Source organism: Pseudorca crassidens, chromosome 6 (genome assembly GCF_039906515.1).
Source record: "Pseudorca crassidens isolate mPseCra1 chromosome 6, mPseCra1.hap1, whole genome shotgun sequence".
Lineage (NCBI taxonomy): Eukaryota > Metazoa > Chordata > Mammalia > Artiodactyla > Delphinidae > Pseudorca > Pseudorca crassidens.
Genome location: NC_090301.1, coordinates 34,439,403 through 34,464,161, shown reverse-complemented (window position 1 = coordinate 34,464,161; position 24,759 = coordinate 34,439,403). Strand labels below are relative to the sequence as shown.

Below are 24,759 nucleotides of genomic sequence, written 5' to 3'. Positions count from 1 at the left end.
GTATGACTTATGATTAACAGGAAGAAATGTTTCTACCTAATCCCATACTTTTTAGAATTTCATCAAGTGTTAATGTACTTCCGTTTAGCACAAATACTCCAATATTCTAACAATGGTAGTAGATACACGTCAAGTGTCTCATTTAGGCATCAAGAATGTGGAGAAATAGACTGTTGTTCAATTTAGGCCAACTCTGAATTCGACATCTATTCATATACTTATTTTTATGCATTATACAAGATAAAACTGACTCCCAGGGATAACATAAAGAGATACAGAAGAACGAAAAGGGAAGGCTGCGTCTTTCACACGATTCTTTTCATAGCACCAACTTCTTTGTGTCCCTAGATCATGCACATGCAACAATGTTAAATGAAGTAAGGCCAATCTGGGCAAATGGGCAAGGGAACAGAGGGTAGATTTAGATTCTTACTGAGCATGCTCAAATTTCTAATGCACCAAAAAGCAAGAGATTTCCCTAAGGTGGAAGGTAACTGCTTCATGTATGTTTGGTCTTTAAAATAAGTAAAAATATGTAACCTATTTTAAAACTTCTTGCTATATTTCATAAATTAGTGTATAGCTTCCATAGCAGCAATATATTAAATAATGAAAAACTATCAGGCCACAGTTCCCTCTTTCACAAAACCACCTTCTATGGCATCACATGTAAAACTGCAAATACTTTCCTATCAGAGAGAAGTATTCTTTTCCAGATAGTGGTCATGGGTGTGGTGGCAGGGGAGGGGTAAAAAAAATTCTCATTTGAGATACCCACACTGCAGAAAAAAGGATCTGCTAGGATTTATAACCTCTAAATAATACATTTCAATTCTGTTTGGGAGCTTTATAAGGCAATCATTATTTACAATAAATGATAAAATGTAGTGTGCACCAGGACAGCACATTTATAGAGGAAAGATGTCAGTAGTTCACTAGTTAGACCCAGGCAACCTGACTCAACGATTATAAAAAGCCAATCAATACTTGTTTATTCTGTTAAAGAGATAAGAAATTCTTGTTAATTGACCACCCTGGGACTAGAGACAAATCAGCTGGCTCCACTTTAGTCCAGTTTCTCAAAGATAACGTGTTAGTGCTTTACAACTCTCCTCACATATTTTCAAAAGAATACATTACTATATAAATGAAATTGATGCATACTGACTAATAAGGCTCATGTCCATTGGGTGCATTTTTCCTTTCCTGATGTTAGAATAAACATGCTCAGTAATGAAAAAATCCCAAGCATTTGCAGACCTTTTGGAGACAGGCCTCTCCCTTGTTAGTAGCCATGCCAAGCTGTTCTTTAGTTACACAGGGATGCAGACTCCAGGCCAGCACAAATGGTAACTAAAGATTGTACCTGACCTGGTGCTAGCCATATTGGGGGGGGGGGTGCACTTTGCAAGGAGGAGCTAATATACCCTGGGGTAGTGGAAACACACACTAGAATGGAAAGATGTTCTGCTTGGGGACAGAGAGCCAGGATCCTTCTCCAGCAACTGCCTCACTGACTTTTGCCTCCTCATCTCTGTCCTACCCTCTGTTGTGGCTGCTGCTGAGTTGGGCTCCGGTGAGCCGTGCTCAGGAGTCCTGCGCACCAGCACCTCCCCCTCTTGCACACGTTTGATCCCTAGGTCAGTGGAGCCGTGTTGGATCGGGGAGCCAGGAATACTCGAGTCAGCCTCGTTTGAGAAGTCAAAGCCATCTGGGATTCAACATATAAAATTTTAGTGCTTTTGTGCTGCTCTATTCTTTTCTGAGCATTTTGACCCAGGCAGATAAGAGAATGTATATATGGATATGATATAAACGCAAACATTACTTATATAGTTACATGTGTGTGCACAGCATGCACACACATAAGGTAGCAGATGAATAATGTGAGGTTTGCAAATGAATAGGAGAGAAAAATAGAGATCATTAAAACGGCAATTAATATCTCTTAGGCAAGACAGCTTGACTATTCAAGTACCATACGCCTATGAAATACTGCTGGACTCAGCACTTATATGAAAAGAAAAAGAAAGATAAAAATCAATTCTTTTGTGGATGGCTGTATTATACCATTAGTTTGGCCAGTTATATAGTTTTCTCCCACAATTCTCATACAGGCACCTTTTTTCCCAGTATGGTAACAGGCTTACAGAAATTTCTTTCCTATTGTTATTACTAGTTCAAAAAAAGACAAAAATTAACTTGATCTTATTTTCTGTTTTAACATTCATAAAGCAGTCTAAATAACATCTTCCTGCTTTATAAAATATATATACATATTTATATTAAAATGAATTCAGGTATTTAAACCATTTTCTAGTGCTATTTTTAACAACTAAACAATTTTACTGTAATTACATAAAGTACTATAATATCATGTGCTAATATAGTCTGTAAAAACTTACTTTAATCCATGAGTGGGCTGTAGGGATTTCGTACTCACCTTCTCTCCTCCATCTATGGCGACGGATTGAAGCTGTTGTAATCGCAGTCCGAGAAATCCTCGGCACTGTTGGAGTGACTTCGACTTTAAGTACTTTCTGGCCTTCTTGTGAAGAATCAGGAGCATCAAATGGTAATGAGTTTTTCATGGCATTGGCAACCTAAAATGATAACATAAGTCTATATATATTTACACCCAATATACAATTTATGCTTATTTTACACTTCATGTTTCCCTACTTTTTAAAATATGTACTTAAAACATCTATTATAAAATATACAAGCATAATGTGTCAGAAATGTCTGTATCTCCACTGGTGTATATTCTTTTAGGCAGGCTTTAAAATGAGAATTCATTTAAAATAATGTGAGTCACACACTCCCATCGATTCCTTGAAGTTGTTGACTTTCAAAGAAAAAAAACACTCCAAAGAAAGAAAAAGTGTTTTTAACATTTGAACCCTGATATAAGAAAATTTAGAATAAGTTTCTGATTATTCAGATGATAAATAACGTGCAAAATTTAATCTATAATAAAAAAATTAGCTTTGTTTCCATGAGGAGAAATTTTCCCTAAACACGTCTGGCATTTTGTTCCACCACTTTCTGTTCTCCATGGAGGAGAGTGAGATATGTGCCTGGAGAGTAATCACCATTGTGCTCCATGTTTCCTGATTGGGTAGTCCTAATCTAGCAAAGACCTTAAGCTAGAGGACTGTTTGCTCCCTCCCTCTCCACTTGGAAAGGACAAGTGAAATGCAACAACCTGGATACCTGTGCCTGCTCTGCCAACTCAAACCTTCTCTCCAGTGGGCTGTTCCAACATCCAGACGAAAGTGTAGGGAGTGAAGTCTTTCAATCTAGCCTTTATCAGCAATAAAGATGATGCTTGCTTTTCTATCTACCAACTATTTTATCTATATCACCGGGCTCTATTTTAGAGAAAAGGAGTGTTACTCACTGGGTCCCTTGGAGACCCCTAACAATAAAGGATTATTCTAGAACTACAGATTACTAATCTCTCTACTTATATTGCCTTGGAAATGCCACCTCTAGTTAATTTATAAGACTTACAAGGATAAAAGTATGAATTTAAAGAGTCTCACATGCATGGTCTTATTATCATGATATAATTTTTTATCTTGTTGTCCATTTGTTTTTTGGTGTTCTTTTTGGCTGCACCGTGCAGCCTGTGGGATCTTAGTTCCCCAACCAGGGGTCAAACCCGGGCCCTCGGCAGTGAGAGTGCAGAACCCTAACCACTGGACCACCAGGGAATTCTCTGTCCATTTGCTTTACAGTAACCTTTAGGGTTAAATTAGGGATGCTGACATGAGGAAGAAAATGGCTTTAAAAATTGTACTCTTAAATTGCTGCAAATAAAAATACATAAATAATATTTTAAAAATACCATTATAAAATACTACAAAAAGCTTAGAAAACACAGAAAATTGCAAAGAAATAAAAACTATCCACAGTTGAATCACCTAGACAACTATTAGCATTTGTTTTGTTTCCTTAGTCCTGTCTAGATTTAAAAAATAGTTGTATACTGCTTTACCACTTAACACAGCTAAAATGAATTTTCAAACATATAACTTCATCAAGTAAATAACATAACTTAATCATTCTCTGCTGTAAAATGTTTAGAGTTCTGATTCCTTTGCAATTAAACTAACATTGATCTAGTGTTCACAATACTTAAAAAAAATTTTAAGTAGTTTCTTGGGAAATGTTGCTAGACATGGGAAAGAAAATACGCACACATTACCAAACTGCTTCTGCAAAGGGATGATCAGAGTTGTGTCATACTGTTACTGGTAACATAGAGAATGTCTTCCTTACTCTGCTACTGGATGTTCACATTTATTTTTTGATTGATCATTTATCCTTTGGAGACATATTTATTTTGTGGAAGAGTATGAAATTTTTATATAGAACAAAATATTAATTGGCTTTTTCGTCATGCCTGTTGATAATATTTTTCTCAATTTGTGTACCACATATTAATTTTGGTTTTAAAAAACTGATGGTTTAGGGAATATCCGGTGGTCTAGTGGTTAAGACTACACACTTCCATTGCAGGGGGACATGGGTTCAATCCCTGGTCAGGGAACTAAAATCCCAGATGCTGCACAGTGCAGCCAATGAATCAAAACAAAACAAACAAACAAACAAAAACTGATGGTTTAGAATTCAGATGTTTATGTAAGGAAAAAAAAAATCAATCTTTTTTGGTAATGTGTCACCATCACTAAAGCTTAGAAAGTCCTTCCTTCTCTAGAAATTTGAGTAAATATTTATAACTTTTCTTCTTTCTTTTCTTAAAGGATTTTAAGACATTTAGTTCTTAAATTTATCTGAACTTTATTTTGATATGTTATAAGAGGACAGGATCTAAACCAATTTTGTTTTCTCTCCAATTGTTACTATGGAATAAATCTCTTTCCCTCAATGATTTAAAATGCCTCATATATTACATATTGAATTTTAAACCTACTAGTGCCCTTTTCAGGCACAGGAATGTTTAATAAAAACTAAATATAACAACTTACCAATAACGGTTGAGAAAAGAGTTCTAGCTGAGCTCTATAAATGATGTCATCAAGGACTTCCTGGCCAAGGTCCCATTGTCCATTATACCTATGGAGAAGCAGATTATTTACTATCTTTAGAAAATATCTCTAATTTTCAATAACCATCTTTTCTATTCTTCTATTATTTTGGTTCTGTAACAAGATTTTCACGTTAATTTGTGCATCATTTCATTTCTTGGTTATAAGAACAAAATGAAGATTTCAATACTAACATTTAAAATATTTTACAGGACTTCCCTGGAGGCTCAGTGGTTAAGAATCCACCTGCCAATGCAGGGGACATGGGTTTGAGCCCTGGTCCGGGAAGATCCCACATGCCGCAGAGCAACTAAGCCCATGTGCCACAACCACTGAGCCTGCGCTCTAGAGCCCGCAAGCCACAACCACTGAAGCTGCATGCCACAACTACTGAAGCCCGCGCACCTAGAGCCCGTGCTCCACAACAAGAGGAGCCACCGCAATGAGAAGCCCGCTGCAACGAAGAGTAGCCCCCACTTGCCACAACTAGAGAAAAGCCAGTGCACAGCAATGAAGACTCAACACAGCCATAAATAAATAAATTCATTAATTAAAAAAAAGAAAGTCATGAAACTTTCTAAAAATAAAATATTTTACAGATGTCTCTACATATTAATTGGTTTTTATCATGTGTTGATATTTAGGGTGATCTATTTAATGCATTCATGAAAACCTGGGTTATGAACTACGTAGAAAGACATAGAGTTCCATACAGAAAACCTGACAGTTTTTAGTCTTCAATTTAATGATTACTTATATTTTGGCTATTTTAAAAGTACTGAAAGGACTATGAACAATTATACATCAACAAACTGGACAACCTAGAAAATGGATAAATTCCTAGAAATATACAACCTACCACGACTGAATCATGAAGAAATAAAAATCTGAACAGACCCATCACTGTACCCACAGGAGATTGAATCGGTAATCAAAAACCTCCCAATAAGCAAAAGTCTGGGGCCAGATGGCTTCATGGGTGAATTCTACCAAACATTTAAAGAAATAATACCAATCTTCAAATTCTTCCAAGAGTGAGCACTTCCATATTCATATCACAAGGCCAGCATCCCCCTTATACAAAAATCAGACAAGGACACTATAAGAAAATTACAAGCCAATATGCCTGATGAACATAGCATAAATGCAAAAATCCTCAACAAAATATTAGCAAACTAAATTCAACAATTCACTAAAAGGATCATACACCATGGTAAAGTGGGGTTTATCCCTGGGATGCAAGGATGGTTCAACATCTACAATTTAATCAATCGTGATACATCATATTAACAAAATGAAGGATAAAAATCACACAATCATATCAATAGATGTACAATAAGCATTTGACAAAATTCGAAATCCATTCATGATTAAAAAACTCTCAAAAAAGTGGGTACAGAGGGGATGTAGCTCAACATAATGAAGGCTATACATGATAAGCCCACAGTCAACAACAAACTCGACAGTGAAAAATGGAAAGCTTTTCCTCTAAGATCAAGAACAAGGATGGCCACTCTCGCAACTTTTATCCAACATAGTACTGGAAGTTCTAGCAAATCAGAAAAAAAGAAGTGAAACTGTCTCTATTTGCAGATGACATGATATATAATACAGGTGACCCTTGAACAACTTGGGCTTGAACTGCACAAGACCACTTATACGTGGATTCTTTTCAATAAATACCAACTACAGTAATACACAATCTGTGGTTGGTTGAAGCGTAGATATGGAAGGCTGACTTTAAAGTTATACTCAGATTTTCAACTGTGCAACTGGCACCCCTAACCCCTTTGCTGTTCAAGAGTCAACTGTAGAAAACTCTTAAAACTACACCAGAAAACTGTTAGAATAAACAAATATGGTAAACTTGTAGGTATAAAAGCAATAACAAAAATCTACTGCATTTCTTTAAAAAAAAAAGAGAATCCCCCAGTGGTCCATTGGTTAAGACTCTACGCTTTCATTACTGAGGGCGTGGGTTCAATCTCTGGTCGCGGAACTAAGATCCCACAAGCCACGCGGTATGGCCAAAAAAAAAACAACAAAAAACTGCTCTTTCTATACACTAATAATAAACTATCAGAAAGGGAAATTAAGAAAATAATCCCATTAACAATTAAATTAAAAAATACCTAATAATAAATTTAACTAAGGAGGTGAAAGATCTGAGCATTTTCTTAATTGTGCACTTATGATTTTTCATATAATACCTCAATGAAAGAAACTGAAGAACACACAAATAAATAGAAGGATATTCCACGCTCAAGGACTGAAAGAACTAATATTGTTAAAATGTCCATACTACCCAAAGCAATCTACAAATTCAGTGCAATGCTTATCAAAATTCTAGTGACATTTTTCATAGAAATAGAGCAAACAACTCTAGAATTTATATGGAACCACAAAGGACCCTGAATAGCCAAAGCAATCTTGAGAAACGACAAACCTGGAGGCATGATACTTACTAATTTCAAACCGTATCACAAAGCTTTAGGCCTAAAAACACACAGAGATCAATGGAACAGAATGGAGAGCTGAGAAATAAACATATGCATATATAGTCAATTAATTTAAACAAATATGAGAATATAAAATAGGGAATGGATAGTGTCTTTACTAAATGGTGCTGGGCCACGAAACTAGCTTTACAACAAATGCTAAAGGAACTTCTCTAGGCAGGAAAACACAAGAGAAGGAAAAGACCTACAAAAACAAACCCAAAACAATTAAGAAAATGGTAATAGGAACATACATAATGATAATTACCTTAAATGTACATGGATTAAATGCTCCAACCAAAAGTCATAGACTGGCTGAATGGATACAAAAACAAGACCCATATATATGCTGTCTACAAGAGACACACTTCAGACCTAGGGACACATACAGACTGAAAGTGAGGGGATGGAAAAAGATATTCCATGCAAGTGGAAATCAAAAGAAAGCTGGAGTAGCAATTCTCATATCAGACAAAATAGACTTTAAAATAAAGACTATTAGAAGAGACGAAGAAGGACACTACATATGATCAAGGGATCAAACCAAGAAGAAGATATAACAATTGGAAATATTTATGCACCCAACATAGGAGCACCTCAATACATAAGGCAAATGCTAATAGCCATAAAAGGGGAAATCGACAGTAACACAATCATAGTAGGGGACTTTAACACCCCACTTTCACCAATGGACAGATCATCCAAAATGAAACTAAATAAGGAAACACAAGCTTTAAATGATATATTAAACAAGATGGACTTAATTGATATTTATAGGACATTCCAGCCAAAAACAACAGAATACACTTTCTTCTCAAGTGCTCATGGAACATTCTCCAGGATAGATCATATTTTTTTTTTTTTTTTGCAGTACGTGGGCCTCTCACTGCTGTGGCCTCTCCCGCTGCGGAGCACAGGCTCCAGACACGCAGGCTCAGCGGCCATGGCTCACGGGCCTAGCCGCTCTGCGGCATGTGGGATCCTCCCAGACTGGGGCATGAACCTGTGTCCCCTGCATCTGCAGGCGGACTCTCAACCACTGCGCCACCAGGGAAGCCCCATAGATCATATCTTGGGTCACAAATCAAGCCTTGGTAAATTTAAGAAAATTGAAATCGTATCAAGTATCTTTTCTGACCATAACACTATAAGACTAGATATCAATTACAGGAAAAAAAACTGTAAAAAATACAAACACATGGAGGTTAAACAATATGCCACGAAATAACCAAGAGATCACTGAAGAAATCAAAGAGGAAATAAAAAAATACCTAGAAACAAATGACAATGAAAACACGATGACACTACACCAAAAGCAGTTCTAAGAGGGAAGTTTACAGCAATACAATCCTACCTCAAGAAACAAGAAATATCTCAAATAAACAACCTAACCTTACACCTAAAACAACGAGAGAAAGAACAAAAAAAAACCCCTAAGTTAGCAGAAGGAAAGAAATCATAAAGATCAGAACAGAAATAAATGAAAAAGAAATGAAGGAAACAATTGCAAAGATCAATAAAACTAAAAGCTGGTTCTTTGAGAAGATAAACAAAATTGATAAACCATTAGCCAGACTCATCAAGAAAAACAGGGAGAGGACTCAAATCAGTAAAATTAGAAATGAAAAAGGAGAAGTAACAACTGACACTGCAGAAATACAAAGGATCATGAGAGATTACTACAAGCAACTATATGCCAATAAAATGGACAACCTGGAAGAAATGGACAAATTCTTAGAAAAGCACAACCTTCTGAGACTGAACCTGGAAGCAACAGAAAATATAAACAGACCAATCAGAAGCACTGAAATTGAAACTGTGATTAAAAATCTTCCAACAAACAAAAGCCCAGGACCAGATGGCTTCACAGGCGAATTCCATCAAACATTTAGAGAAGAGCTAACACCTATCCTTCTTAAACTCTTCCAAAATATAGCAGAGGGAGGAACACCCCCAAACTCATTCTACGAGGCCACCAACACCTTAATGCCAAAACCAGACAAAGATGTCACAAAAAAAGAAAACTCCAGGCCAATGTCACTGATGAACATAGATGCAAAAATCCTCAACAAAATACTAGCAAACAGAATCCAGCAGCACATTAAAGGATCATACACCATGATCAAGTGGGGTTTATCCCAGGAATGCAAGGACTCTTCAATATACGCAAAGCAATCAATGTGATACAACATATTAACAAACTAAAGAATAAAAACCATATGATAATCTCAATGGATGCAGAAAAAGCTTTTGACAAAATTCAACACCCATTTATGATAAAAACTCTCCAGAAAGTAGGCACAGAGGGAACCTACCTCAACATAATAAAGGCCGTATATGACAAACCCATAGCCAACATCGTTCTCAATGGTGGAAAACTGAAACCATTTCCTCTAGATCAGGAAGAAGACAAGGTTGCCCACTCTCACCACTATTATTCAACATAGTTTTGGAAGTTTTAGCCACAGCAATCAGAGGGAAAAAAAAGAAATAAAAGGAATCCAAATCAGAAAAGAAGTAAAACTATCACTCTTCTAAGATGACATGATACTATACATAGAGAATCCTAAAGATGCAACCAGAAAACTACTAGAGCTAATCAATGAACTTGGTAAAGTAGCAGGATACAAAATTAGCGCACAGAAATCTTGCATTCCTATATACTAACGATGAAAAATCTGAAAGAGAAATTAAGGAAACAATCCCATTTACCACTGCAACAAAGAGAATAAAATACCTAGGAATAAACCTACCTAAGGAGACAGAAGACCTGTATGCAGAAAACTATAAGACACTGATGAAAGAAATTAAAGATGATAGAAACAGATGGAGAGGTATACCATGTTCTTGGATTGGAAGAATCAACATTGTGAAAATGACTCTACTACCCAAAGTAATCTACTGATTCAATGCAATCCCTATCAAACTACCACTGGCATTTTTCACAGAACTAGAACAAAAAATTTCACAATTTGTATGGAAACACAAAAGACCCCGAATAGCCAAAACAATCTTGAGAAAGAAAAACGGAGCTGGAGGAATCAGGCTCCCTGACTTCAGACTATACTACAAAGCTACAGTTATCAAGACAGTATGGTACTGGCACAAAAACAGAAATATAGATCAGTGCAACAGGATAGAAAGCCCACAGATAAACCCACGCACATATGGTCACCTTATCTTTGATAAAGGAGGCAAGAATATACAACAGAGAAAAGACACCCTCTTCAATAAGTGGTGCTGGAAAAACTGGATAGCTACATGTAAAAGAAGGAAATTAGAACACTCCCTAACACCACACACAAAAATAAACTCAAGATGGATTAAAGATCTAAATGTAAGGCCAGACACTATAAACATAGGCAGAACACTCTATGAAATAAAGCATAGCAAGATCCTTTTCGACCCACTTCCTAGAGAAATGGAAATAAAAACAAAAATAAACAAATGGGACCTAATGAAACTTCAAAGCTTTTGCACAGCAAAGGAAACCATAAACAAAATGTAAAGACAACCCTCAGAATGGGAGAAAATATTTGCAAATGAAGCAACTGACAAAGGATTAATCTCCAAAATATACAAGCAGCTCATGCAGCTCAATATCAAAAAAACAAACGACCCAATCCAAAAATGGGCAGAAGACCTAAACAGACATTTCTCCAAAGAAGACATACAGGTGGGCAAGAAGCACATGAAAAGCTGCTCAACATCACTAATCGCTAGAGAAATGCAAATCAAAACTACAATGAGGTATCACCTCACTTGGGTCAGAATGGTTATCATCAAAAAATCTACAAACAACAAATGCTGGACAGGGTGTGGCGAAAAGGGAACCAGCAATTCTCCTTCTGTTATATATCTGAAGGAAACTAAATCACTATCTCAAAAGAATATCTGCACCCCCATGTTCACTGCAGCATATGTACAATAGCCAAGACATGGAGACAATCTAATTGTAAATGGACAGATATATAGATAAAGAAAATATGGTGTGTGTGTGTATATATGTAATGTATGTGTATATATAGTAATGTGTATACATACAATTATATACACATATGTGTAAGTATATGTACGTAAGTGTATACATACACATATATATACACACGCATATATATACACATACATACACACAATAGGATATCATTCAGTCATTAAAAAAAGGAAATCCTGGGACTTCCCTGGTGGTCCAGTAGTTAAGACTCCACGCTTCCAATGCAGGGGGCCTGGGTTCAATCCCTGGTTGGGGAACTCCCGCATGCCGCGCAGCACGATCAAAAAAAAAAAAAACAGAAAAAAGAAAGGAAGGAAATCCTGCCATTTGTGACAACATGTATGGATCTTGCGGGCATTATGCTAAGTGAAATAAGTCAGACAGAGCAAGACAAATGCTGTATAATATCATACTTGTGGAATCTAAACAAACAGAAAAGAACCCAGTAACTGAACTCATAGATACAGAAAGATTGATGGTTGCCAGAGGCAGGGGTTGGGGGGTGGGCAAAAATCGTGAAGGTGGTCAAAAGGTACAAGCTTCCAGTTATAAGATAAAATCCTGCGATATGATGTACAGCATGGTAACTATAGTTAATAATCCAGTATTGTATATTTGAAAGTTGTTGAGAGAGCAGATACAGAAAGTTCTCATCAAAAGAAAAATATGTAACTATGTGTGGTGATGGATGTTAACTTGTGGTAATAATTTTGCAATATAACATATATCTAATCATTATGTTGTACACCTTTAACTAATTCAGTCTTACATTTTAATTATATCTCAATAAAACAATCGTCTGTTATTATATAGCTTTCAAATAAAATGTGTAATTCATTTTTTAAAAAGTACTAAAAAAGAGAGTTCGACTTGCAGACGAAGGCGGCAGCCACGCACCGCATCCACCCTTCCTGCAAGCCCGCAAGGCGGTGCGCCCAGCCCGCCTGCCCTACCCGCCGCCTGTGTTCGTTCGCCTGAGGAAGCCAGCCAAGAGTTCACTGATGCACCCATTCCAGTGGTGTAATGGGTTTTTCTGCGGCCTGGGACTGGTGAGCACCAACAAGTCCTGCTCGATGCCACCCATCAGTTTCCAAGACCTTCCCCTCAACATCTACATGGTCATCTTCGGCACAGACATCTTTGTCTTCATACTCAGCCTCATCTTCTGCTGCTATTTTATCAGCAAACTCTGGAACCAGGCACAGAGCAAACGATATGGATATAAAGTTGTGATGCTTAAAGGTGATGCCAAGAAGTTACAGTTATATGGGCAGACCTGTACAGTCTGTCTGGAAGACTCCAAGGGGAAGGATGAGCAGGGTGTGCTCTCATGCCAACATGCCATTCACCACAAGTGTCTGGTGAAGTGGCTGGAAGTACGCTGTGTCTGCCCCATGTGTAACAAGTCCATTGCTGGTCCCTCAGAGGCCACCCAGAGCATCGGGATCCTATTGGATAAGCTGGTGTGAGTGCTGCCTCCATACCAAGGCCTGGGGAAGACCTCTAGCCTCATGGGTGCCTGGTCCTTCCGCAAAGCCGCAGTGAACAAGACTGGTGGGTGGTGATGGGCGTGCTCACCTGGAGGGGCGGGGGTGCAGGTCTGGTCTTCCAGCATCAGGGTGAGACTAGACTTGCCCACCTTTCTGCTTCCTGAAGCCTTCTTCCCTGCTACTCAGTTTTGATGGACTTGCCCATCAGGAACACTGTATCCTGGTACTGGACTATCTGCCTGCCTTGTCCCTGCTCTGGGAAAAGAAATCCATTCCTATTTGGCCAAGAACTTAGAGCTCACTCCCTTGACGGTTATGCTGAGGAGGACAAGCTGCCCTGACCTAGAAGAAGGGATGAGGTGGGCTCTGCCCCACTTGTGACCTCCCCACCCCCTCCCCACTCCTTCCAGAGGAAGGTTAGAAGGGAAGCAAAGATGGAGGAACCAAGTGCCTCCAGTGGAAGCGAGGGAGGCTCTGTAGGAAATCGGGAAGAACAGAGATGAACAGAAGAAAAGTCAATGTTTACATGGGACCTATGGAAACAAAGGCTGGCTGGCCGGCCTGCTGACTACAGGTGGGTAGAGGGCAGCCCCCTCCCCCTCCTAGATCTGAGGTGCTATCCGTTCCCTGTTCTTTGGTTGATCTCAGAGCTTCCTATTCCTTGTTGGGGTTTGAGTATCCATCGCCCCAGAGGAAGGGCTTGGTCTACACTCAAATGGATTCCCAGGGTTTTTTCTAAAGGAGCAAAAAGGGGCCTGGGGATGGGGATGTCTGAATATTAAGGTCACAGTGGACACCCTCTTCCCCTTTGTAAATAGTATTTTTATACTTCACCCTCACCATCTCAGGCTTTATACATGGAATTCCTCAAATGGAAGGGGTAGGGGTTTTCTGTTCCTCCCCCAAGTGGGTGAGGGTGGGAAAAAGGTATGTATTTAAAGAAAATTAAATTTAATAACAAGTTTCTCTAAAAAAAAAAAAGTACTAAAAGAAATTCATATTAGAAAAACAAGATAATGGGTCCATAATGGAACAAAAAATTCAGTGTTGTGCAACTAATAAGGAAAAAAGAGAAACATAAGTTTCCAAACACTAGAAAGAATTCACCCAATTTCACAGTACACCTACTTACATGGCATAATAAACTCCTGTGAGAAGTTGCACCATAAATTCGGGATCCAATACTATTCGACCACAGAGTTCTTTCCAGTGTTTTTCATGTTGCCGTGGAAACCCACTCACACAAACCCTAGGAAAATACATTATTTATCACATGTGATTTCCTGATACATTAACACTATCCTGGGCCCATGCATACAGTTGTAAACAGGCAAAAAGATAAAAATAAAATCTGTGCCCTCATAAAACATACATTCTAGTGTACTAAATCAATAAAAGTAATAACTTTTCTCAAATAGGTATCTCTTTCATAATCATCCTTCTCCCTCTTCACAAAAGAAATGCATAACTTTCATACATCCCAAATTGAATTAGGATGGAATTAGTGGAAGATACAGAAATCTCCAAACAAATAACCAAAGTATCATAAACAATTCTGTTTTCCATCTCATTAAGAGATGCTTCCAGAAAAGTTACCCTTAATAATTATCAAAAACTGTTATGTACTTCTATTATTTTAAGAAATTAATTTATTAGAATAATTGTAATGGTGAGTTCAGAAGAAATTTTTTAGTGTTTCGTGCATTATGGTCAGGAAATATTTTTAAATTTTTAATTTATGCATTTTTTTGGTAGCAGAGACGTATAATTAGGAGATCAATAAAAGATCTGTAAGTATAATATGGCACAATATTAGGATAAAATTATGTGGATAAAGTGGAACAGAAATTCAATTTTAAGGAGATAAAGAATGTTAGACTATTAAAAGCTTGTTCATTTATTCCACACATGGGATGAGGGTGGTTATCAATCAGATCACCGTGTATTTACATTATATACATTTAAAATAGTGATCAACAATTATTTATTATGTCAATATTTACCTACTGGAAATCATATAATTTACAACTATTTAAAACAGAATAAAAAATTTAAATGTTAACTTAAAAGTGTACAAAGGCTACACAGTTTTTCGAAATTCCTTAGGGGATATGTGAATAAAATTCTGAGGACTACTAAACTCTATCATCACTTTTTTTTTTTTTTTTTTTGCGGTACACGGGCCTCTCACTGTTGTGGCCTCTCCCGTTGCGGATCACAGGCTCCAGATGCGCAGGCCCAGTGGCCATGGCTCATGGGCCCAGCCACTCCGCGGCATGTGGGATCTTCCCGGACCAGGGCACGAACCCGTGTCCCCTGCATCGGCAGGCGGACTCTCAACCACTGCGCCACCAGGGAAGCCCCCACTTTTGTTATTAAGAAACTCTATTTCATGCCACAGTAATGTTACCAATTAGAGATATGGCAGATTTGTTTTAATGAGCCCAAAAATAGTCATTTATAAATAAATTTATCTGTAGATAGGCAGCAAGTGCTTAAACAGTATACTCTCTTGATAACAGTATCTAGGTTAGAGACAAGAATTTTTTTTTTTTTTTTTTTTTTTTTGCGGTACGCGGGCCTTTCACTGTTGTGGCCTGTCCCGTTGCAGAGCACAGGCTCCGGACGCGCAGGCTCAGCGGCCATGGCTCACGGACCTAGCCGCTCCGCGGCATGTGGGATCTTCCCGGACCGGGGCACGAACCCGTGTCCCCTGCATCGGCAGGCGGACTCTCAACCACTGCGTCACCAGGGAAGCCCGAGACAAGAATTTTGTTAGTCATTAATCATGTTATTACAGGCAAGTGAACTTTAAGATAATCTATAAATCAATCTCACAGCTAATTTAGATCGGCCTTCCTCCATTTAGCAAAACTGAGTTTTGGTCTCTTCCCAATAATACAACAGCATGAACTTGTGCAAAGCATTTGCAGTGGGCAGACTCTTTGGAGGGTGGGGTCAGGGGCCCTGATCCCTATGATCCCTCCTTCCTGGTGTTCACACCCTTGTGTCATCCTCTCCTCTTGAGTGTGGGTGGAACCTGTGATTTGCTTGTAACAAGGCAAAGGTGATAGGATTCTCATGCATACATGTACACATTATGTGATTATATTATGTAAGAAGAACTGACCACTGGCCTTCAGCAGACAGTCAACAAGAAAATGAAGCCCGTCCTACAACTATAGGAACTGAATTTTGCCAAGAGAAGTGTATAATTCCTCAAATGAACCGCAGGTAAGACTGCAACTCCAGCCAACATCTTAACTGCAGCTTGTAATACCCAAAGCAGAGGGTCCACCTAAATGATACCCAGACTCCTAACCCCAAGAAACTGAAATAATAAATGCATACTATTTTAAGCTACTAAATTCTGGTGTAATTTGTTATGAGGCAATAGAAAAACTAAAATAGCATTTAACTTTTGTGGGGGCTTAGTTTCCTCAAATGAAAATCAACTGGGCAGGATAAACTGAGTGTTCCTTCTATAATTAAAATTCTGCTCCTCTGTCTCCAAACTCATTTATATTAATTTTTTTTTCAACAGTGGAAATTTAAAATTTCAGCTCGGGTTTGTCCAAATTATTAGAAATTCTGATTTAGTAAAGATTAGAATATACAAATACAAATGAGACATACACATAATTAATGTCACTGCTAATCTTATCCAAAGCAGACAGTTATTTGTGAGATATATAAAGGAAAAAGTTCATGTTTCTTACGACTTTCTCTACATAGAGGACTATTTATTCAAATCACTCAAAGTGATTTATAAAAATTGGCATCCAGGCAGTGACTAGGTATATCACTAAACCACCCTAAACCTAAAACATCTTGGCTTAGCTCAATGTTGAGCTAGAAAATGCTTCTTTAGTAACTGAAATATTTTCAAGAAATCATGATGCATGAGGGATGATAGGATTCCTATAGGAATGTAAGTTCCCTGAGTTTTGTTTACTGCTATATCACCAGAAGTTAGAACAGTGCCTACCAGAGAGAATGTGCTCAATAAGTATGTGTGAAGGTTAATGATAATTATTCTTCTTACCTGGAGCCCATTCGGCAAAGAGACTGGTAAGATGAAGCAGGCATATACACAATAGCAGAATTATAACATAACATGAGAAAACTCAGGACTTCAAACCTAGAAAAAACAAAAACAAGGAAAAAGGATTACGATTATTTCTACTTAGAGACTGTAGTAAATGATTTCTTCGTTTGATGGTTATAACAACAATGCCTTAATATTGACCTTCATAATTTCTCAATCAGATTACTGTAATATCCTCCTCAATAATTTCCCTATTTCCATTTGCCTTATTAAAGGTCACAGCTGTTGCTGCTATCTATATTTTCTTCCTCAGGAAAACCCCCATCATGCTTGAACAGATGACTCCTCTATGCTACATTAATCCACTATTCCTATTGACTGCATGATAAAGCCCAAACTCATCATGGCATACAAAGTCCTTTAAAATCCACCCTCAACCTACCTCTCCACCCTTACTTCCCTCTACTGTCTACCACATACACCACACTACATCAGTCTTATACCATTCCATGAATATGCCATAACCTTTCATAATTCCTTGCTTTTATGGATGCTACCCTTTCTTATTAGAACACACTTTTCACTTGGGAAACTCCTGCTAAGGTTTCAAATCCTGGCCCAAACTTCAATCTCAGACATAAAGCCATTCTTAATTCTTCTAACTAAAACAAACAAACACTGTTCCCTTTATCTGTGTAGCTCTAATACAGCATTTATCCCACTAAATCAACTCTGTCTTTACCTCTGTTTTATCTATTTAGTAATAAGCAACTTTAGGACACAGACCCTGATTTATTCATCTCTAACTCTAGTGTCCAGCATAGTGTTTAATACATTATTACTGCTCAATTAATTTTTATTGAATGAATAAATGAATGCTTTCCTAATCTTTAAGAAAGTGGCTCCTAAGCCTGGATGCACATTATAGTTATTTAAGGACATTTTGGAATAATATATTCCTGTGTCTCAACCCAGACTGACCCAATTAGAATCTCTGAGGGCAGGACCCAGGAACGTTGTTTGTCTAAAAAGCTTCCCATAGGTGGTGAAGAGTATATGGAAACTCACTGTACTATTTTTGAAACAAAAAAGCCAGAAATTATTTCAAAATGAAAAGGTAAAAAGTGAGTTGAAAGTCTGACGTGGAAGCAGGCACATCTTCAGATCCTTTCTCCTTCTCTATGCTGCTAGGTTTATTGAAGATTTATTTTCTGAAATTGAAGATTTATTTTCTGAAAGGATAAAAGAGAAATTTCTACCTGGGAACCACCAGGCACAATTATGATTTGGGGTCAGGGCGGGGGGTGGGGGAGGAAGGGAAGACACTGAAAATAGAAAACTTAAGTGAAATAGGTCTTATTGGATATTGAGACCTCAAGTCCTCCTTCCCCATGTGGTCACAGAATGCTAGCAGCAAGCCCTCTGGTTAAGAGACTAGAAGAGTTTTCTTTGGGGAATTTGACCAACCTAAGAGGAAAGACTTAACGATATGGACTTGGGAAGTTCCCCAGCTGGATGGCCCAGTGAGAAGTTGTGAAGTTCACTGTCAATTAGCCCTACCAACATGGTCATAGCTTCTCATTTTTTTTATTCCCCTACTTTTAAACATAAGCGGGAAAAAAGGATTACCAGACACCTGAGGAACTTCACTAACATGAAAATGAGATCAAAATAAAGAAATGGGGGGTGGTGGGGGCACAATTTGGAGGACACAGAGAACACAGAACAGGAAAAAATAAAGCTAATTATCATTAATATTCTAAAAGATGAGATGTTGTTTCAAAAAATAAAAAAAACAAAAACACCAAAAAGGATCTATTTTAAAAGACCATTCAGAAAACAAGAACACCTTTTAGATATACAAAATATGATGACAGAAATTAAAAATTCAAGAAAAGGATTGGTGGATGAAGTTGAGGGAATACCACAGAAAGTGAAGCAAAAGGAAAAAGATATGGTGAATAGAAGAGGAAAGAGGACCACAATAGGAGTTCCCACATTCAAATAATAAAAGCTCCAGAAGAAAGATAATAAAAGACAAAATAGATAAAAGACAAATAGTAAAAGACCAGATAAAATGGGGAGCCTAAACTAATTAACAAAAATAATTCAAGAAAATTCCCAGTCTGAAGGACATGAGTTTCTAAATAGAAAAGGTCCACATAGTGCTCAGCACAAAGGAGAAAATAAACCCACACCAAGAAATACCACCATGGAATTTCAGAATACTAAGAACAAAGAATGAGGATATAGGGTGCAGGAAACAGTGGATCCATCCACAGAGGAAAAAGACAAAGAGAATTCCCAGGATAAGAGTGAGGGGAGATCCCAAGATAATGTGTACACCAGGCAAAGAGGGCAACACAGTCCAGATTGGAGTAAGTCAAAAGGTTCTGAGATAAAACTGAGAAAATAACTGGTGTAAATGAAGTCTTGGAAGGCTATGTAGAAAACTGATAGAAAATTTGCAGGGTTGAATTACAAAGCACATAGTAAACAAAGAAAACAAAAGGGCAACGATGAACTTCAAGGAAAACAAAAAGATATGCAGGAAAGGAAAAGTAATAAACTAATCACAAAGCTCAGCCTGAATAGCTCTGATGAACAATGATCATTCATAATGATGAGAAATCTAAATAATGAGTTCCCCATAATTACAACATAAGATAGGACAATGAGAGAGGTAACAACCTAAATTTTTATCTTTCCTAGAGATAAGTTATTAGATAATGCCCCAAAGTGAAACATTAAAAAGCAGTAAATTACTCAAAGAAGTGGAGGTAAATATTAAAAGCAAGATTTCTCAACCTCAGCACTATTGGCATTTGGGGCTAGATAAGTGTTTGCTGTGGGGGGCTGGCCCAGGCATGGCAGGATGTTGAGCAGCATCCCTGACCTTTACACTTGAGATGCCTGTAGCAGTCCTCCCTCCCACTCAGTTGTGACAACCAAACAAGTCTCCAGACATTGCCAAATGTTCCCTGGGGGGCAGAAGTGCCCTGGCTGAAAACCACTGGTTAAAAGTTGTTACATCTGGGAAGGGAGAAGTGGAAGGGAGAGGGAGCTGGAGATTGCAGTTCTTCTTAATAAGCTCTGTAGGATTAATGCATATTTAACTGAAAAAAAAAGGGTGTGTGTGTATGCGTATTACTGATACAGTCAGCTATACAAAAAAGTAAAATATACAGCAAAGACAAAACAATAGCACAATAATGAGATACCAATTGTCATACCCACTAGGATGGATATAATCAAAAAGATGGAAAATAAGTATTGGTGAGGATGCTGAGAAACTGGAACTATCATACACTGCTGGTGAGAATGCAAAATGGTATACCACTCTGGAAAACAATATGACAGTTCCTCAGAAAGTTAAGTATTAAGTTAAATACCATATAGGGACTTCCCTGGTGGTCCAGTGGTTAAGACACCGCACTTCCACTGAAGCGGGCACGGGTTCGATCCCTGGTGAGGGAAGTTCCTCATGCCATGTGGTGGAGCCAAAAAATAAAAATAAAATAAAAATAAAATAAAGTAAAATAAAATGAAATAAATACCATATAACCCAGCAATTCTACTAGGTATATGCTCAAAAGAACTGAAAATGTTTACACAAAAACTTGTAAACAAACAAATGTTGACAGCAGTATTATTCATAAATATTCCAAAACTGGAAATAACCCAAATATCCATCAATTGATGGATGGATGGATAAACAAAATGTATATTGTCATAATGGAATATTATTCAGTCATACAAAGGAACTACACACTACCACATAAACGAAACTTGAAAACATGTTAAGAAACCAGACACCACAAAAGGCCACATACTGTATAATTCCACTTATATGAAATGTCTAAAATATACAAAACCATAGAGATAGAAAGTGAGAAACATGGTGGCCAGGGGCTGGGGAGAAAGGAAAGGGGAGTTCTTTTTAGTGTGATGAAAACATCCTGGAATTAGCTAGTGGTGGTGGATGCACAAGCTTGTGAATGCACTAAATATCACTGAATTGTATACTGTAAAGGGGTGAATTTTATGGTATGTGAATTATATCTTAATTTAAAATAAATTTAAAAGTCAGTAATTAACTTAAAATGTACAAGTATAAAACACAGTGCAGTTTCCTCAATATTTAAAAAACTCTCGGGGAATTCCCTGGCGGTCCAGTGGTTAAGATTCCGTGCTTCCACTACAGAGGGCACGGGTTCAATCCCTGGCTGGGGAACTAAGATCCCGCAAGCCTCTCGGTGCAAACAAACAAACAAAATAAATAAATAAACAAATAAAATCCTTGCCAATCACTAGAAAAAAAAATACACAGTTCAATAAAAAATATGAAAAAAAAAGAAATATGGACATAGGACATGAATATGCAGTTCACAGGTCAAGAAAAAATACTTAATGAATTAACATATTAAAAGCATTCAAGCCTAGTCATAATTAAAGGAATGCTAAGTAAAATAATGTGACATCAATTTTTAATGTTCAGATTGGCAAAGATTAAAAAATTTGAAAATATCCAGTACTGGGGGTTAGTATGAGGAAAGAGGTACTCCCAAACTACTTGTAGGAGATTCAATTAGTCCTTGGTTTTGGGGAGGGTAATTTGGCAATACTAACTCAAACTGAAAAAGCAGACATTCTTTAGCACAGCAATTTCACTGTTAGGAATTTATTTTACAGATACTTTGGTGCTCCCATGCAAATATTTATACAAAAAATATTGTGTTCCTTTTAGAGTGTTTAAAAAAACTGGAAAAAATCTAAATTTTAGTCAGAATGAGAGTGGTTAAAAACTGATAGTATGGGCACTTCCCTGGTGGCCCAGTGGTTAAGACTCCACGCTTCCACTGCAGGGGGTGCGGGCTCAATCCCTGGTGGGGGAAACTAAAATCTCGCATGCCACGTGGCATGGCCAAAAAAAAAAAAAAAAAAAAAGCAAGTTGTACAACATGTAGAAATGAATCCAGTGTGTATGGGTCTGCAAGTGTTTAAGGCTGAATATATGCTTTTGCATGCATGAAAATTTTCTGGAAGGACACATAAAAAACTGCTAATAATTTAACTACTGAGAGTAGAAATGGGTGGTTAGAGGGAAGAGGACATATACTTTTCTCTTTGTACTCTTGCCTATTTTTACTTTATACTCTGTTCTATTTTAAATGTACCACAAGTATATATTGTTATACTTTAAAAAATTAAAATGAGAAAACAAAAAAGGAATCAGGTAACCAGATGATTTATGCAAGCTAGTCTGCAAACAGTACTTATGAACCACTATTCTAATATACATTTTCTATTATTAAATGATTTGAGTACCCCAATATAACTGTATAGAAAAAAATTAAGTTGTTACTTTAAGTTGGGATAAGGCCTTCTCCAGGTGTTATACAGCACCCTGCTGGCTAATAAAGAACAATCACTAAAGCTGAATTCCAATATGTTAGGAAACAAGGGAAGCCACTGTGTTTTCTATCATATGTGTAATATTGGAAAGACCCTTAAGAAGAACTGGAATTCCAGACTGAAGCACTTGATCAAAGGTCAATAATTTAGAAATCTGCTTGATCCTATAGTCCTTCCATAACTCTAATATTATAACCAATAAGATAAGAGTACTATTTTACTATGAACATAAAATATTATATAACAAATAATAGTATCGGGACTTCCTCGGTGGTACAGTGGCTAAGACTCTGCACTCCTAATGCAGGGGGCCTGGGTTTGATCCCTAGTCAGGAAACTAATCCCACATGCCACAACTAAGAGTTCACATGCCGCAACTAAAGATCCCCACATGCCACGACGAAGATCCCAAAGATCCCGCAGGCCGCAACTAAGACCCAGTACAGCCAAATAAATAAATAAACAAACATTTTGTAAAAAAGAATAATAATAACAGTATCACTAACATATATTATGTTCCAGGCACTGTGCTAAGCATGTTTTAAGCATCATCTCATTTACTGCTCACAATAACCATGCAGGGCAATGTATGGTAAAAAATTTGGCCTTGCCCAAAGAAAGTTTTAGCCTTTGCCCTCAGCTTCTGGGAAGTAACCTATGTCATACCTGATAAGTTGTTTAGAGTGGAGGCTGGTGACACAGGCTCTCTTTGTTGGTAATGGCTAGACTGAAAGGCTATAAGACTGCGATGATTGATAGGATTAAGGTGAAAGTTTGGGTGAACTTTATGTGAAGTGACTGTGTCTCATTTACCTGAATGCATTATGGGAACAGATACTGTGTCTGTGTCTGAGGAACACTTCCCCTATCTAGTATTGTAAAACAGAAGCCATGTAAATCCATCCATCCTTCCTCTAATATTAATAGAACATGCTAAACTGGGATCAATAAGATTGTCCAAGCCTACAAGGTCATTAATTTGCTGAACAACAGCCCTGTGTGGAATATAGACTTGAGCTTATGGTAGAAGCCAGTAAGTGCCACCTAGCAACAACTTCTGGGATTTGGGACCAGAAAATTTCCATTTGAGAGACAACCTGCTTACCAATGGGTATGAAGTGAGACTGCCCCCATGACTGAAACATAAAATAATCCTGAAATGTGAAATACCCATAATATCTTGGGTAATGTCAGAAAAACACCAGAAAAGTTCCATAATAAGTGCCAGAAGAGTTCCATTATAAGTGCCAGAAGAGTTCCATAATAAGGTGCAAATGGTTTGTGCAGAAACATGCTACCAAGGGAATGGAAAGAAGTACTTATAGTACTCATAAGCAGGGAGGCAGGAAACCTCTTTTTCCCTAGGGCCAACTTTGGCACCACCTGACAATCTGCCAGATTCTATCTATCACCTAGATGGGCCCCTGTGAACAACTCTCTATTGATCAACAAAGAGCTGCTACGTTTATGGATGAGTATTTCACTGCTATGATGTATTTCACTAGTATGACATATATGACATTTTGTCTTTTATCACACCAAACCTGAACCAAAGTAATTGTAGATAACTATTAAGCATAAATTAACAATTTTTACTGTCTGCAGTTTTTTTTTTTTTGCGGTACGCGGGCCCCTCACTGTTGTGGCCTCTCCTGTTGCAGAGCACAGGCTCCAGATGCGCAGGCTCAGAGGCCATGGCTCACGGGCCCAGCCGCTCTGCGGCATGTGGGATCTTCCCGGACCGGGGCACTAATCCGTGTCCCCTGCATCGGCAGGCGGACTCTCAACCACTGCGCCACCAGGGAAGCCCTACTGTCTACAGTTTTGACCATTACCGGTTTTGTGCAGTGAATGTTTCCCTCTGTGGATGAAGATCACTGTAAACAACCCTGATGAGATCATGCTGACACAATGCCCCTTCTGTCAAAGCCATGGATCCAATTGTTGAGGGCTACAAAAACAAGGTAAAGTATGAGACTGTGTCTCTAAAATGAAGTAAAAATCTATATCATGTGAGGATATTTAATCCTGTCTCAACAAGACAGTTTCAGACCATTTCTTCCGTTTCAAAACCTCTTCCATTTTTCTATTATATACATTCTACAGCTCCTTTTAAAAAGTATTTATACAATATATAAAACTAAAAATACAGTGCTTTGTTTTTTGAAATATTATGGAATGAATCTATATTTAGGACAGAATAAGAAAAGTCGCTGAAAAGAATAAAGGCTACAAATGAATCAACTTTAATTTGTTT

At 37.7% G+C, this 24,759-nt stretch overlaps 1 protein-coding gene and 1 pseudogene across 4 annotated transcripts in view; one reads left to right on the top strand and one right to left on the bottom strand.

Annotated features, from left to right (window-relative positions):
- Window positions 1-24,759, bottom strand: part of HYCC2 (hyccin PI4KA lipid kinase complex subunit 2) — a 72,906-nt gene that overhangs the window by 10,334 nt on the left and 37,813 nt on the right. For 3 of the 4 annotated variants that reach the window (XM_067741038.1, XM_067741039.1, XM_067741042.1), the window contains 6 exons: window positions 24,338-24,453; window positions 17,085-17,180; window positions 14,172-14,288; window positions 4,998-5,085; window positions 2,444-2,603; window positions 1,544-1,711 (listed from right to left, as the gene is read on the bottom strand). In XM_067741038.1, the coding sequence (XP_067597139.1) occupies window positions 1,544-1,711; window positions 2,444-2,603; window positions 4,998-5,085; window positions 14,172-14,288; window positions 17,085-17,180; window positions 24,338-24,453 (745 nt within the window). The remainder of the gene's footprint in view (window positions 1-1,543; window positions 1,712-2,443; window positions 2,604-4,997; window positions 5,086-14,171; window positions 14,289-17,084; window positions 17,181-24,337; window positions 24,454-24,759) is intronic. The other variant, XM_067741040.1, reaches the window with a different exon arrangement.
- On the top strand, window positions 12,500-13,430 carry LOC137226347 (RING finger protein 122 pseudogene; annotated as a pseudogene).